Source organism: Sturnira hondurensis, unplaced genomic scaffold, assembly GCF_014824575.4.
Source record: "Sturnira hondurensis isolate 20B ecotype Veracruz unplaced genomic scaffold, ASM1482457v3 Scaffold0022566, whole genome shotgun sequence".
Lineage (NCBI taxonomy): Eukaryota > Metazoa > Chordata > Mammalia > Chiroptera > Phyllostomidae > Sturnira > Sturnira hondurensis.
The window spans coordinates 11,340,125-11,356,743 of record NW_028095197.1 but is presented as its reverse complement, the minus strand read 5'-3'; the positions used below and the strand labels follow the sequence as shown (position 1 = coordinate 11,356,743).

Here is a 16,619-nt window from a genome sequence, read left to right as displayed (position 1 = left end):
AACCAGGTAGTTAGGAGAGAGGGCGGTGTCAGGGGCTGGACTCACGTAGGAGCGTCCGGGTGGAGGGACTGTGCTGGCAGACGGTGCTGCCTGACTGGGGGATCATTGCGGGAAATTTTATCAGCACATTTCCCCACTGTTAGTAGCGGATAAATGTTGGGCTGTTTACATACCTCTTCCCTTTCACTGGAAACTTGTAGCCCTACTTAGAACGTTTAGTGGAGGTCAATGGGCTGCCGACTAAATAATTAGGTTTGCTAATCGTGATGTAACGGAACTACAGGGTGGGGTGAAAGTGGGTTTTTGCAAACTCTTGCATTATTTATTCATTATTGTTTTCCATATGACAGCTTCGAGCCTACTTTGCCCCACTCTGGATATGCTGAACTTTGGCTTTTATTCCTAGGAGTGTTGTGTTTCACATCAAGGGAAGCCCATGAGGAATTCCATCTTGGCTGTCTTAAGTTTTCTCCTCCAGTTTTGAAGTCAGATTTAAAAACACTTAAGCACTTTTGTCACCAAACAGCAAATGGGGTCCTGCTTCCCGCTGCCACCCTCAGCGAAATTCTGGAAGCAGAGGTTTGCAGATAAAGGAAAAGAGTCTTTACTCAGAAGCTGCATGTTTTGAAATAATGGTTATCCAGATACACTAGTCACTTACCAGCTTTAATCACTTAAGCCTGTCAATTAAGGCTAAAATCTTTAACATCTGAGTTCTTCTAGCATCCCCCCTGTTTTTAATTATCTTACTTCTATAGGGTTAGTGGTTAGCCTATCTTATAAACTATAGGGTTAGTTTACAAGCTATCACAATGTAAGATACAAAAGCTTCACAGTTTCGGAAGAATGGCAGGCTTCTGCCTGGGAGCTTGTCCCCTCTAGAACACCCAAAGAAGGGTAACCCTGCCTCCCTCTGCCAGGCCAGCCGGACCCTAGACTGTGCCCAGAGTTTCTTCTCATCCAAAATTTCTTGTGCTGTCCATTGGGAAGCACAAGCAGCTACAGCACCATCATCCAGGCATCCTCGAGGAAGAGAGAGAGAAGAGAGCCCAGGAGCCCTTCTTTTATTTTGAATCTTCTGGTTCATAATTCCATGCGCTCTGGAGGCTATTCACCTTCTCAGCCAATCCCGTCCTAGACCGTTTACCATTGCCTCTGTCGGTGTCCTCCTAGGACCCCTTCCTCCTCCTCCCCCGGGATCTGATCTCTCTGTGTCACTTCTGATTCCACTTTGGTGTCTGTCAGAGGAGCTGAACTAAAAAGTGGTTGTATTCTTAAGACACCACCCAGTCCGCCTGCTCTCCAGCTGTAGTTCACTGGGCCAGGAAGTGGACACTTGACCATGAAAAGCTCATCTGTCAGCTGGCAACACTGTACTTGAGTCCTGGTGCAAAAAGAAACTGAGCCAATGAGATTCTCCAAAGAAATCTGGAAATGGGAGATGTTCCTCTCCCATCCTGCAAGTAATTATCCTATCAGTAGGGACAGAGATAAAAGAAGTGACTATTTGAAGTTCTTTGAAACAAATTACTCCTCTAAGTTCTCCCTTAGGTGCCTGATTTCCCCTTCTAGGCACTGTTCCCACTAATATTTTTTTAATTGTAAGAAGGCACATGCTGTGTGAACTGCAAACTGAGCCTATGTGAATAGACATTAGTGTTAAAAATCAAATAAAACATGCAGCAAAGTGAATCTGACAAATTTAATGGCTTGCATAATTGTTATTGTGCTGCACAGTAATTAAGGCTTAAATGATAAGCAGTTTCCATAAATTACTGTAATTACTATTACTTTCACTTAGCAACTCAGCATTTCTGGGGTCACACGTAGAAAGGAGAGAGAAAGCAGACGTATGGTGTGATCCCGTCCCATGCCAGAGGTAGGCGTTGGCCGTGGGGGGTCCTGTGAGTGTTCTTTTCACCTCTTCCTTTCTGGAGAAACTGAGGCTTAGGGAGGTAACATACTCAACAGAGGCCATGTAACTAATCAGTGGTAGGGCGAGGGTTCATGTCCGAGTGCATTGATCCCCGAAGTCCCAAGCTTGTACCACTTGATCCCAAAGTAATTACATTTAGAGTACATATAAAAAGCAGTATAAGGATGGATGTGAAAAACGTTTGAAGAGACAGTACTGCCTAGTACCTGAAACTGAATCACAGATCTATGAATCACTTGTTTTTTTTTATTAGTTTGAACAGATTGGTTTCTTGCCATATATAAAGGAATTGATTCTAGCCCTGGCTGGTGTGGCTCAGTGGATTGAGTGCCCGCCCACCTTCAAATCAAAGGATCTCTGATTCAATTCCTGGTCAGGGCACCTGCCTGGGTTGCAGGCCAGGTCCCCAGTAGGGGGCGAGTGAGAGGCAACCACACACTGATGTTTCTCTCCCTTTCTCCCTCTCCTCCTCTCTACAAATAAATAAATAAATAAAATCTTTAAAAAATAAAAATAAATAAAGGAATAGATTCTAGGCAGAGATAGGAAAAGAATGGAGAGTGATTTCAGAACTTGTGAGTACCTGGGGACAGGTCTGGGAAATGCTCTGTAGCCCTGAGAGAAGAAATGACGGGGTGTGGATAAAACTGCTGGAGGACTTCGAAGGGAAACTTACCTTCTAAAAAACTGGCCAGCGAACACCCTGCCACCTGTACCTTACCAAGGATTTCCTAGATAGACGCCCTGCCTGCTCCCAGAGCCCCCTTGAGGGTGGGGGGGAAAGCAAGCAGGACAGGCCTCAGCTTACTCCCTGGAAAATGTAATAGGCCCCTCTGATGCCAGTGAGTTCCCCAGTTTTGGGCTCTAAGTAATTCATTGCAAATCATTAAGTCACTGAAAATTACGATCATCATTTTTTTAACTACACAGTTTGGGAAGGTTGGCAGCTGCTGATCAGCTGCATGAATGGCAGGGTGAGAGTGGGGTGGTTATGGTGAGGAGATGAGAGGGGCGGGCGAAATGAGGACCGGGGCAGGTGTCTCACTAATTTAGCAGCTCAGTCGTCTGCTCCGACAAGTTAGCCTGCCTCCTTGAGTTTGGAGGGAGCAAACCAGGAAACGGATGGAATAATGAAGACTGGGAGGGAGACGAAGAAAAACATTTTTTTTAAGATTTTACTTTCTCATTTTTAGAGAAAGGGGAAGAGAAGGAGAGAGAAGGAGCGATATATCAATGTGTGGTTGCCTCTGGTGCATCCCTGGGTGGGAACTGGCCTGCAACCCAGGCATGTGTCCTGACTGGGAATCGAACCCTGGATTTTCGGTTCGAAGGCCCCTGCGCTCAATCCACTGAGCTACACCAGCCAGGGCGGAAGAAAAACATTTTAATGAGATTGCCATTGAGATCTGTTTGAACTTTGAGAATCTGGTTTTGTTCATCATCATCTCCGGGGTTCCCTTTTTTTACCCAAATGAGGCTTTCCTTCAGTGGGGGAAAATTGATCCATTGAGAAAGCTTCTTAAAAGGCAAATTTTATTAGTTTGTATTGTCTCCTGCTATACCAACTACTTTGTGACAGCGTTAGACATTCAATAAATGTTTTGATTAATTTGCTTGTAGCTTAATCTGCTTATTATAAGTGTTTGACTACTTTCAATGTATACATCTGCACCTCTGCAACGTATCCAAATACTTATCAGCTACCCATTTGCTCTGTTCTTCCCCACCTCTCCGACTCATCTCAGTAGTTTTGCTTCTCTCAGTGTCTTTCTCCTCAGCCCCTGGACCATACAGTGGCCTGAGTCATTAAGCACCATTTTTATTTTCAAGGACATAAACATACAACTGACATTGAGTGTCTGCTTATAAGTACTGTATGTTTCACAAATCATACTAGTGTATTTCACCGTATGGGGTCCTTCCAGCAAAACACACCAAGCCGTGACACAGTCAGGCACTGTACCCACCCTACTTTACCACTTATATGTGGCCTCAGTTAATATAAAGCCTATAAATAGGTATTGTTTCCAATTTTACAATAAAGAAGTTAGGCTCCAAGAGGTCAGTAAAGGCAGAGTGACTTGGTGTCCAGGTGCTCAGACCCCAGGTTCAGACTGATCTGAATCCCTTTCCATTACCGACTAGTTTCATCGCCCAGGGTAATTTCTTACCATCCCCATGCCTCAGTTTCCTTATCTGTAAAATAGGAACAATAGTGTCTACTTCATAGGGTCATTATAACCTGACCACTAAATAAATGTGTGTATCTATAGCTCTTAGGACAGTGTCTGATATGTGGTAAGTGTGATGATAAGGCTGGCTGTGGTTACATGCAGTCATGTATCTGGGTTCAAATAAAAGTCTGTATAAAAACAATATAAATTAAATAACATAACTGTCCTCATTTTACATATTAGAAAGCTAAAGCTCAAAGAGGTTAAGTAATTTAAATGGCCAAAACTGTTTCTTACACTGTAAAGCATTAAATAAATTTATACCACATTACTGTATAAATTGAGCTAAAAGTAGTTTACAACATTAAGAAATTGAATCCAGAAATATGTAATAAAAGAATAACATATCACAACGAAGTGGGTTTTGTCCCAGGCATGCAAGGCTGGTTCCACATTCAAAAACCAATCGATGTATTAATGAATAAGCAAGAAAAACAACCAATTGTGTTCTTTGTAGATAATTCTGAAAGTTAAACTACCAAAGTATAGATTAAAAATCACCCATAAATCGACAAACCAGAAAGCTACATACTGGGAAATAATTTGGCAGTTTCTTAAAAACTTAAACTTATACCTCACATATAACCCAGTATTTTTCCTGGAGAAATAAACTACTTTCACACATAAACCTGCGCATTAGTGTTTCTAGTAGCATTGTTCAAAATTACCAAAATCTAGAAAGAACCCAGATGTTCTTCAGTGGGTGTATGGATAAACTAGTTGTATATATACACTCAGTGGGATACTATTCAGCAATAAATAAAGGAACAAGCATTTCTATACATGAAGTAAAATGGATGAATCTCAAATGCAGGACGCTAAATAAAAGAAGCCATTCTCATGATTACATACTGTGTGAGTCCATGTACGTGACTTTCTGGGAAAGGCAAAGTGTGGGAGCGGGGAACAGATCAGTGTTTTGCAGGAGTCGGGGAAGGAGTGGAGGGTCTGATGGAAAAGAGGGTGTAGGGATTATTCTGTGTCCTGTTTCTGGGGGTGGTGACAAGATGCTTATATGCATATGTTAAAGCTCAGAACTGTAAGCCTAAAAAGTTTGTTGAATGATACATTAAACTTAATATTTGTGCATTTACTGTGTCTAAATTTTGCATCGCCTAAAAATAAAGATCGTAAACTAGCAAAGTGTTGGGAGGATGGGAAATACCTAGCTGTTCTAATTAGAAAAGTGTACCCTAAAGTGTGAAAATACAATTGAATTTATTAGAGCCACGGTCCATTTATTTTTCTTTTCAGCAGATAACCATGTTGTCTGTTTTCTTGACAATTTATTGTTCATTCACGGATTGTTACTTAATAACAATGGTTAGTTTCTGGCTACGAGCTAGATAAGAGCTCTTTTGTAATCTGTTTCTCCATGTCAATTCAGAAACCTCCGATCTCCCTTGCGTTTTCCTCTTGCTCACAATTCTTTCTCTCTTCTCATCTGTTGGAGGCGGGGGGTGGGGAGAATCAAATTACTGAAAAATGTGTTTGAGTGTTCTCTGTGAATTTGTTACATTTAAGATTTAATTATAAATCATTTCTTGACTAGCAGCAGCAGATGACACTGTATTGGTTGTGATCATCTTTGAACCTTATATAAAAACAACAAACTAATGGGTGCTTTAACATCTTACACATTGTGTACCATTTGCAATCTTTGAACCGAATGGTTACATTTTAGTATTTTACTGTGCTGACAGTCGATGATGTCAGATTAAATTTAAATTGATCTCTGCTCAGTGTTCATCTCTGGTGCATGTGCAATCTTTTCAGCACCAGAGAACCTTTCAGGGGTATTCTGTCAATACGGCTACCTGACAGTCATTTGTATTTGTAAACTGTGCATTTGGCGCCTGCTGTTCGCTGTTGCCTCGGAGCTAGTGGGGAGCCAGAGGGGTGTACAATGAAGTGATTGGTTGGTACATCTCTGCGGGAGTTATTGAAGGGAAGAAACAGCACTTGCAGAACCCCAGGAAAGGATACAAAGAAAGAAAAACTGGTAATGTTAAACCAGCCAGCTATTCTTTGCTCTGAAAAATTATTTCAAAAGTCAGTCAATTCTACTGAAGGAATTAAAGTGTTTATTGACCCTCATTATAATTCTTGTAACAGATTTGAAAAATAAAGGATTTCTATTGAAATATATATAATGAATTTCTAAAATACCACAATCTCAGTAAAAGACAACTCATATGAGCAGAAGTATAAATTAAAGCAATGGAAAAATACAGGTGTCTTTTACTTATCAAATTAGCAAAGCAAATTTTAATAATAATAAAAGGACAAAGGTACTGTCAAGATTTCAAAGAATAAACAAGCAGACAAGTAGCAGCAAAAACTGACTAATGTTTTACAGATACAGTTTGTCTGCACTTTGTAATGTGAGCTATACACACGTTAGGAAAGATGAATGAAAACAAGGTAATGATACTCCAACCTGCCTGCTCCAGTTCCGGGCGGTCAGTGTCAACTCAGGGGGGCAAGGTGGGGCCCAGCCCTGGACACGATCCTCTTCCGTCCCTGGGTGTACTCCCACATGTTCACACTCACACCGGGACAGTATAGACACACCCATTCGCCTCACCTGTACACACTGTGGCCCCAGCCCAGCATTCCAGCCTGTAGCTCTGTGTGTGTGTCCACTTAGCTTTTAATGGTCTGTCTTGCTGCAATGCATTCTCTGAACTGCAAATTTTCCTACATACTCTGATTAGTAATTAGCGGAGAGCTGTCAGTATACAGTGAGTTGTGCTGGTTCATGTTATTTTCTTCAGAATGGTTTGAAGCCATCAAAGAAAGCTTTTTCACCCTTAAGGAGCATGCCTTAGTGGTGTGTGAAGACATCAAAAAACAAAACAAAACAAGAAGCCAGTTTCATGGGCTTGAGAAGTGCTTTTGCTTTTCATAATGTTAAGCTATCCTGTGAAGCTGCCCCTGTGGTTAAAGAAGTTGTGATGAAATTTCCCCATGTTTAAGAAAAAAGAAAAAGAAAATGCTATACCCCCCGCTTTAGATCTGATAAAACTGGCTCGACTGACCGTGGACTGACCGTGGACTGACTGCGAATGCCCTCAAGGCCCTGCCTCTCAAAAGACTTGCGATAAGCTCCAGGTTAAGGCCACACATGTCCTGTGGCTGACACAGGCTCAGACGCTGGTGGAAGCTGAGCAGTGCGACTGTTTTTGTTCTGGGGTTTTTGTAGGACTCTGGTTGTAAAGCTGCATAGTTGGAGGGGCTTAATCCTATTTTTTCCTTGGACCCTGTTTTACAGAAAGTAAGTGTTTTTAGGAATGTTAATTAAGGAAAATATATAAATGCCCAACAAGAAGGGATGGTTAAGTAAGAGGATAGCACCTTGGTAGACTCTCATGCGCCTGTGAAAACGACAAGCACAGGAAAACTTCAGTGCAGCGAATACAGGAATCAGAACACAAATCTGAGCACCTAGACAAGTTACAACATATAGAAATGTCGACAGACATCTGGCCTATAATAGTCATGGTAGGGCGGTGGGCGTATAGGTAAAAGTTTTTAAAAAATTATGTGAAGCTGGTAAAATAGAGGTAAGTTCATTTTAGCTGTTTTAAGCTAAATTTTTATTTGACTTTGGTTTTAGAATTCCTGGAAAACTGAAGCAGTTCGTGTCTGACTTACACTCTGGGAAACTTCACCGCGAGTTCCACCACGGTCCCGACCCAACCGACACAGCGCCAGGACAGGTGGGACTTGTTCCTCAGTGGGAACTTTTCTCTCTCCCAGCAGACTCTGGATAATACACAAACCATGTTCCTTTTAAAGTAATTTTTGAAATTTTAGATCTTCCATATAGTTGCAAGAATGTTACAACAAAGTGTTTTGGACTGAGCATGCCTTCTGTGGAACATGTCTGTAAAAGAGTTAAAGCTGGCTTCAGTCAGACGGAAGTTGGGGCCAGGACTTGGAAGCTGGCACTTGGTGAGATCAGTGGATCCCGTTGGTTGGTCACGCCGTCCCCTGAGGCTGGGAGACTCACCCCACTGTGAAGAAAGCAATGGCTTGGTTTTCTGGCTAAACCGTCCTACCAGCCCTCACCAGTACAGTGTTTACAATGCTCAAAACTTAAGGTTTACCACAGCTTTTCCATTTAAGATTTAGAATGCTTTTAAGATTAAACACTTTGTGTTTAATATGTATTTTTTTTAACCTGAGGATTTTCCTATTTCTGTGTTCCTGCTTTGTTAAATACCCTAAATTTGCATTTCGATTTGTTATCAATTTCTCTCTCCCACTATATACCAAGAGGGAAGATATACCAAGCTCTATTTCACATGCCTAGAACATCAATCCACCATTTTGCCCAAAGAACCTCCACATATAAAATAAAAATAAAGACTAAGTGAATTTTTCTTCACTTTGAGTCAAATTAAGTTGAGAGTCAAGAGTTCCCTTTAGGAATCTGATGACATGCTTTTTCCTTGAAATCTGAGGTCAGATTTTTCTTTGATAATTAAGCAGCTATAGAAGCAGCAAATTGTTGGTAACAACCCAGAGGCGATTCTTTTCATCAGAAGACTAGGACTGCTTAGTAGTTTATGGATTAAGAAAAGTGTAGTCTGTCGCTACTGTGTTATCCTGATTTGTTTTCAGCTTGCACATGAGATAGTCGAACTCCTTGCATTTTATTTATTAATCTCTGTGTACTAATGGCACCAAGTATTGTAATAATGTTTGTTTAATAGTAATATAATTTCAGTGAAATTAAACCAAACATACATTTCAACGAAAAATAGATTCAAAATGTCTTGGGGAAGTGGAGCACGACCACGTTGGGTGGGAGGGCTGCAGGTGCCCTGTTTACCGTTGCCGCAGGAAAGCGGTGTTACATGTGGGACGGAGTGTGTGTGCCGTGTGCCCGCCTCCATTGCAGGGGATGTTAAAACAGTGGCACCAGGTTTACCCCTGAAGAGCTTCCAGTGTGCAGAGAAAGGATCGACTGCACTGCCTCTTCTTAGAACTTCCTGGAAGTCTCTCTTACGTCCCCTGTGTATTTGTGTCTGCTGTCTGTGCAAGTAGAATAATGCAGAAACTAACTCCTGCAGTATTGGAGTGCTTGTTTTCCTCCTTGTGTCAATTTAGTTTTGATATCCCTGGCATCCCAGTAAGTGTGATGCTACAGAGTAGGTGCCTTTAGTCCTCTTAGCAGTCATTTGTAAGAGGGAAGGGCCTAAACCAACATGCTCGTGACTTAGCAGTTGGCTGCCTCTATAGAATATTCTAGGAGAACGCCCAGGGGTCAGGTATTTTGTTCCTTCCACTGCATCCCAGGAACTGCCAACAGGTCCGTAGTTCACGGCTCTGTGGCGGCCCTGCGCTGGGAGGTCGGGGAAAGGCACGGGGAATGGGGACAGCAGGATTCCCAACAGGACCCCTGTCTCGGCACACAGGACCTGTGGGGCAGCTACTGTTCGTCTCACACTCTTAGGGGAGCGTTAGAACCCACAAAATAGATTGCTATAAAAATGTTTTGTTCTTTCTCTTGTAGGAAGTCCAAGATGTAGCGAGTAGTCCCCCTGAGAGCTCCTTCCAGAAACTGGCACCCAGCGAATATAGGTACACTCTACTGAGAGATCGCGATGAGCTTTAAAAACTTGAAAAACAATTTGAAAGCCTTTCTGACAGCAGCATCAACTTACATGGTGGAAATAGTAAACCTATATTTTCATAACTCTATGTGTATTTTTATTTTGAATAAATTGAAAGAAGTTTTGGGTTTTTAATTTTTTTCTCCCCCGACTCAGAATGCATTGTCACTTAAAATAGTCTCTTTTAAAAAATATTTTAGGGTTAAAAAACAAAAACAAAAACCAGAGGCCTGTGTGCTTTAAATCTCTCCTGTGAAAGTTTCAGAAATCAAGTGAAAGGAGGCATTGCCCGAAACACACCGTAACGGGCACAACCAGGTTAGGGACACTTTCTGTGTACGGTGTGTTTTTCTTTTCTCTTTACATGCGATCATTTCTGTTGGTGTTTTCCTTATCACGTTTCTCAAAGCTAAGGGGGTACATACTCTGGATTCTTGGGAGGGGAATAAATTAAAACGTTCACCCTGTGTTCTGTGTTTTACTGATTGGTTGGATATTGCCTGTGAAAACTCCATAGGGGTGTATTTTAGATTCTTCGTGTGGAACTTGAACCTACTATGAGAGGAGGAGAACCACAAGCCAGGACATTTGGCAGGAATTCTCCTTATGAATTAAGCAATTGAAAGGTGTTACCAAATTTCTGTGTGTTTGTCTAACAAAGCGGCATGTGGATGGTATTTAAAACTCTGAATTATACCTGAATCTTGGAAAGGAAAATGCTGGTGGAGCAGGTTACCAGTAGTGAACTGTGTGACTTGTAAGGCTCCTCCTATCTTGATACTTTTTCCAAAGAGAAGAACCCGCAGACGAATTGTAATTCAGTAATTCTGACCTCCACGTCTATCTTGTGGTCAAGTTCCACAAGAACTTGTAGATCAGAGAGTTATGTAGTTATGTGGATCAGAGACAGTGGACACAGGCTTTTTTCCCGTTGTGAAATTGTCAGAGGGCCCTATCCCTCTCCATTCTCCGATGTCCCAGGCTTGCGGTGTACAGTCCCGTGGGTGCCTGGGCCAGGCCTCAGTACTGCCAGGGAACAAACCAGAGGGGGAGGACCCTCAGTTTCACATTAGGAAGCCCCGTGCCAGAGGATGGACAGGCTCAAAACCGGCTTTCCTCTGGGCCTGGGTCGGTGCTATAGGCCAAGAGTCGTTTTATATTTGGAATTTAAGTCAGTCCCAGTTTGGGGAGAGATTATTTTTAAGCTTAAGAGGCTGACATGTGGCATTATATGTAGTATGTAATATATGTTAACATCTTTCAATTCTTTCAAAATAAAGTAAATATTTATAATGGATATTTAATGATTGTTATTTTTAAAAATCAGCCTAGAAATCTTAGTTTTATGCATGATTTATCCATCACTTCATTCAGAATAATAAATGTTGTTAATAAGGCAATAAGGGCATGTTTAGTATCTTTTACCAGATTAACCAGAAAAGCAGGACAGAGTTTCCTAAAGGTTGGACCTTCGTTGCTTTTCATCAGTAACTTTGAAATCAGAGATATAGCCTTCAGCTCAGAGTGTGAGCCAAATCTGCAGTGGTCAGGATGAAAACTCACAAGCACTCACCAAGCTAGCATAACAACAGTAAGTAGCAGTGCAGTTAACTTGGGTTTTTGTAATCCTACCATTGTCTGTTAAAACTAACAAGACAACACTCAGGTGTCGGGTTGCAGAGCACCGCGGAGAGTGAGCAGGAGAAAGGCCTCGAGGAGGAGGAGTACGAGCTCCCAGTGCTCTCCGCTGGCTGATGGGGTGGCCGTTGGAAGAGTGAGTGGACTTAAAGCTGCGTTATGTAGCACACCTGCCTATCGGGACTTCATGCCACGACCACAGTCTCCTCTAGACCGAAGCCACCAAGGGCAAGGACACTGAATTTTGTGTCCCTATGTCCAGTACCTAGCATTTCTAGACACTTGGTCACCGTCACAAATTTTACTGAGTGAACGGGATGCAAGATGACCTTGGGTAACTTTTGTATCCCTGGGGACTTGACACCCACCAGGGCTTTGTAACAGTTTTCTAAAAACTCATTTACAAACTTAAGTATAAAATAGCAAAATGTATCACAGAAAATAAGTCCCTGTAGAGTGTGGCAGGTGGGGGGGGGCCTGTCGCTAGGGAAACGAGCCGGTTCTGAGGGCCTCGTACACCAAGCCCTCAGAAGGATCTGCGCTGTGCGATCCACCAGCAGATTTCAAGCAGGGAACTGTGTTCATGTTTCACTTTAAGAATACTGTGGCAGCAGGTCCAGGTATAATCAGATGAGCCCAGCAGAGGAGAAGTAACAGCCAACACTAAGAGACAGCAGAGATGGAGAGGAACAGATTCGAGAGAAGGAAAGATACAGATTGTATAGGGATTTGTCACCAGCCGGCTGTACGGAGAACTTCCAGAAGCCTAGAACTCACAATCTGGACTTCTTCACTTTTGAACCATGAATCTGGGAGTATTGCAGGTGGAGGTCTTTTGCCGTCTGCCTTGGGCCTCGGCTCCTCACTGTGAAGAGAGGGATGAAGGACTAGACTGCAGAACCTGGTGGAGTGCAAACGCAAAGCAGGAGCAGGCCCTTCGCTGGTTTTTCAGAACTTGTTCCAGTAGTGAGGGAATCACAAAAGGACGAGAACTTTTTGTAGATGGAATTCTGAACATTTGGAGATCGGGCATCTCTCTCTAGCTCTCTGGTGAAGTTGTCAAAAGTCAGATGCGGAAGAAGGGAAAGCACATGGCAGGCCAGCAAGAGGAAGGTGAAATATGTAACTGCGTGAAATGTTAAAGCTCAGCATCAACTTAAACTTGGAGAAAATGCTAAAGTTGCCGAAAAGGCATGAAAAAAAAGGATAAAGGAGTGTAATGGATTAACAATTAGGAAAAGCAAAATAACCAGTTTTTTTCCCTGACAAGGAGACAGTGTGGGGCCAGAAATAAAATGATGAAACCATAAAGATGAGAAGGGAAGAAAAATCTTGCCACCTTCAATAATTTCAGGGCCCTTGGGCGCAAATGTCACTGTTCCAGAGAGCTGCTGCGGGTCATAAGCACTCTTTCTGTTACAAGTTGTTGGGAGTTTTTGAGAAATCCCAGAGGATGTAAGGCAACAAGACTGGATATGGACAGACTATTTCAGATTTCAAAATATAGTAAATGGTTTTCCTATTTTTCTAACAAAATCTCATGAACCAAACTTAAATGTTAATAATCCGTACTTAGGGAAAAGATTTAAATAGTGTAAAGAACAAAACAAAAGTCAGTTTTTAAGCCCAATATGTAAAGATCCTGAGGACAGTATGTTGTTTCAGGACTTAAAGTGTTTTGTGCTGATTGTAACTGCCTGTGTGTTCAGTAAAGCTTGGCAACTCTTGCTCTTCCTTTTTAGCTGTGTTTGAATTTTTGTATGTACTCCTAAGTAATAAAACTATATTTATAAAAATATCTCTATATTTGAGCCTTTACTAATTCAATTTGTCATAAATAAATATCGTGCGGTAAACATTTTACTCAGGGTTCAGATAAACCAGAGTCACAAGCTTTTCCAGTTGAAAGTTTTTAGATTATCTGACTGAGTCAGAACGGGAGGCTGTACGAATCCGTGTGCGGATTACTCGAACCTGGCCTTCAGTACAAGTGCCAGAGCGCCCTTTCGCAGGACTTCCTGGGGAGGCTGGCCTGCCACTGGACAACAGGGTTTTGATCACTAGGAGAGCAACACGGCAGCCCACAAGCTGCTCCCCTAAAGTGCCCTTTCCCTCTCTTCTGTAACTTGCCTAGTAAACACCTCCTATCCATCCTCAATGCCTGGGACAACGACCACCCCCGTGGTCCTCAGCCCTTTGTTTTTCGAATACCCAGGCGAATACAGAGTTGGAGGTACACGTATCCCTCTTCCTTATCTCCATGTGGACGCCCTGAAAGCAGAACTCTGTATTTGTATTGTCAGCAGCCTCCTGTGTTTATTGAGTACTATATGTGATCAATAAACCTGATGAAAAAAATTACATAAGATATAAATGAATGAATAAAGACAAGAAAGCATCATTGTAATAGAATGCTGTCTGCTGGCGCATCTGTGAATCCCAACTACCTGCTGTCTGGTCACCTTTCATCCTGTATCCTAAATTGGTTACGAGGTCCTGAGTTTTAGTTTAGATTAAAATCTCAACTATGAGAATGACACTCGAGTGGGCAACATAAGAGTCCTGCAGAGTGATGGAAACTGCCGCAGACCTGACCCCTGGCTTAGTCACTCAGCCTTGGGGAATGACAGACCCTAGTGAGTTGACAAAATTCAATGGACGGCTTATAAAACATATTTACCATCCGGCAAGTGCTAATGACCTGCTGCCACCAGGCTGAGGATAAAAGAGTGAACCAGAGGCTGCCTCTGTCTTCACAGGGCTCAAAGTCGAGTGAAGGAGCAAAAGAGGTGGGCAGAAAAGTGACTCAAAAAGCCCACTGCTCTGCTGTGAGTTACCCAGGGGGACAGAGGGGTGGGCACGGCCTTGGCAGTCAGGTGAGCCTTCCTACAGGAAGTGGTCTCGGCTAGGAGTGGAAAGAACCAGCTCTGTTTCCTTAAACACACCAGACTCCTTCTCCCCTCCAAGGAGACTGGTCATAGAAGCGGTCATTAGTCACTCTAGGTCGGTATTGTTACAGCAAAGTATTGATACCTATTGTTAGGTATCGCTGCCCTGTTTCTCTGCCAACTCGGGGCAAAGATCACACCCAGGCTTGCCTATCAGTGCAGTTCCTCACGTGTTTCACTTAGTGGGGTGGGTGCCAAGGAGGAAGTCGTGTGCACGCTCACACTCGTGTCAGCTCGCCCAGGTGGGGTCAGATCCGGCCTGGAGGCCTGGTACTCTTGCCCTAACCACTGCCCAGAGGGGCACAGAGGAGGCGTTCTGTGCTGTGCACACAGTGCGGGAAGGAGAATCTGTTCCACTCACCAGTTCTTCAAGATTCATGGTTAACCATGTCTTCATTATGAGCATGGCTTTAGGATTAAAAAAAAGTTTTTAAATAGAGAGGAGAAGGTGTGGGAGAAAGAGAGAAACATCAGTGTGTGGTTGCCACTCACACATGCCCCCCACTGGAGACCTGGCCCACAACCCAGGCATGTGCCCTGGGAATTGAACCAGCGACCCTTTGGTTCGCAGGCTGGCACTCAACCACTGAGCCACACCAGCCAGGGTGGCTTTCTGATTTGAAACATGAGTAGTTCGTTTCAGAAATTTTCCAGACTTAGAAGGTAGATTCCCCGGTCTGTGGCTTCTGGCGTCCAACTTCACCCTTCAGAGTTTTGCCCAAGCTCAGTGTTCTGGTACCTTTCTGTTTCCTGGTTCCTTAGAGATGACCAACGGGACTCGACAGCCATATCTGCACATTCCCGCTAACCCCGGGGGTGCTTTAATCCAAGCCCACAAATGAGAAATTCCTTTAAAGCGCGGGTGCTTTTATAACTCCACACTTATTGTCACTGCCCTCACCACTAGGGTGACCGTGTAATTTTTTCATCCGGGCCAGGACATTTAAGAGTGAGAGGGAGCATTGGTAATAATATCACCAGGACAACAGATATAAACCAGAACTTTTCCTGACAAACTGTGATGTATGAGCTTCCTGCTCCTAACTAGATATTATACATTTTCATGTGTGAATATTATTCTTAAAAGAGATGAGAAAGACCTTCTACCAGGCATCTGTCATCTTTACCAAACCTTAATAACTGTGCCCTTTTAAGAAGTCACTTTAAGAGTTCTTGACATTTTTTTTATCAAGTCTCTACTCAGTTTAGGTGTCAGTCTGACACTTGTAGGTACATGGTCCAATAATAACAGTAGCGACGAACATTTACATAGTTACTGTCAGCCAGCCTCCATTTTAGGCGCCGACGTGTTAATCCTTTTAATCACCTTGACTACCCCGTAACACAGGCCAGGTGTCCATGGGGGCAAGGTGCAAGGGAAGGCTGAGGGGTCTTGAGTTGTTGGCCCCAGCCCTACCCCAGATAAGAGGCAGCAACTGCATGAACAATAAAAACTGGAGAGGAAAGAAAGGGAACGAATGTATGGAGCATTAGTAAGTGCCGAACACTGAGAGGCTGTTTAGTGGAATTAGTCCACGAACCTGAGTGTTAGAGACCTCGGTTCAAATCCTGCCAATTGCTTCTCTCTGCAGCTCTGCCTTTGTCCAATTCCAATCTCTGCTTGCCCAACAGAGCAATTCAATTCCTGCTGCTACTGTTCCAATGCTATAAATCCCTCTAGGATCCTCTGTCCTGACCACCCCCATCACATGGCAAAACGGGCTAAACCCAGTTTCCCACACCATTTACTTCTTTTTTTCTTAATATATTTTATTGATTATGCCGTTACAGTTGTCCCATTCCTCCCCTTCACTCCCCTCCACCCTGCACACCCCCTCCCACCCACATTCCCCCCTTTCGTTTATGTCCTTGTGTCACAAGTTCTTTAGATTCTATATATTCCCTACTATTCTTTCCCTCTCCTCTATTTTCTACCTACCATCTATGCTATTTTCTGTACCTTCTCCCCCCTTCTCCTCCCACACCCCTGTTGCTAACCCTCCATGTGTTCTTCATTTCTTTTTTTACTATATTTTATTGATTATACCATTACAGTTGTTCTATTCCCCCCCCCTTCAATCCCCTCCACCTGCACCCTCCCTCCCCCACCATTCTCCCCCCCTTAGTTTATAACCACGTGTCTCAATTTCTTTAGATTCTATATTTCCCCCACTATTCTCGCCCTCCCCCCTATCTATTTTCTACCTACCATCTATGCTATTTTCTGTGCCTTCTCCCC

General features: G+C 43.1%; 1 protein-coding gene and 1 long non-coding RNA gene across 3 annotated transcripts in view; both read left to right on the top strand.

Moving 5' to 3' along the window:
* ERP44 (endoplasmic reticulum protein 44) overlaps window positions 1-12,627 on the top strand; it is a 68,188-nt gene extending 55,561 nt beyond the window's left edge. For both annotated transcript variants that reach the window (XM_037035792.1, XM_037035793.1), the window contains 2 exons: window positions 7,790-7,892; window positions 9,695-12,627. In XM_037035792.1, the coding sequence (XP_036891687.1) occupies window positions 7,790-7,892; window positions 9,695-9,796 (205 nt within the window). In that variant the 3' untranslated portion in view covers window positions 9,797-12,627. The remainder of the gene's footprint in view (window positions 1-7,789; window positions 7,893-9,694) is intronic.
* A 1,558-nt stretch (window positions 12,628-14,185) lies between these two features.
* LOC118979637 (uncharacterized) lies at window positions 14,186-16,128 on the top strand. Its single transcript, XR_005064956.1, has 3 exons — window positions 14,186-14,260; window positions 14,325-14,327; window positions 16,015-16,128. It is a non-coding gene; the product is annotated as an uncharacterized LOC118979637 (long non-coding RNA).
* Window positions 16,129-16,619: the final 491 nt, after the last annotated feature.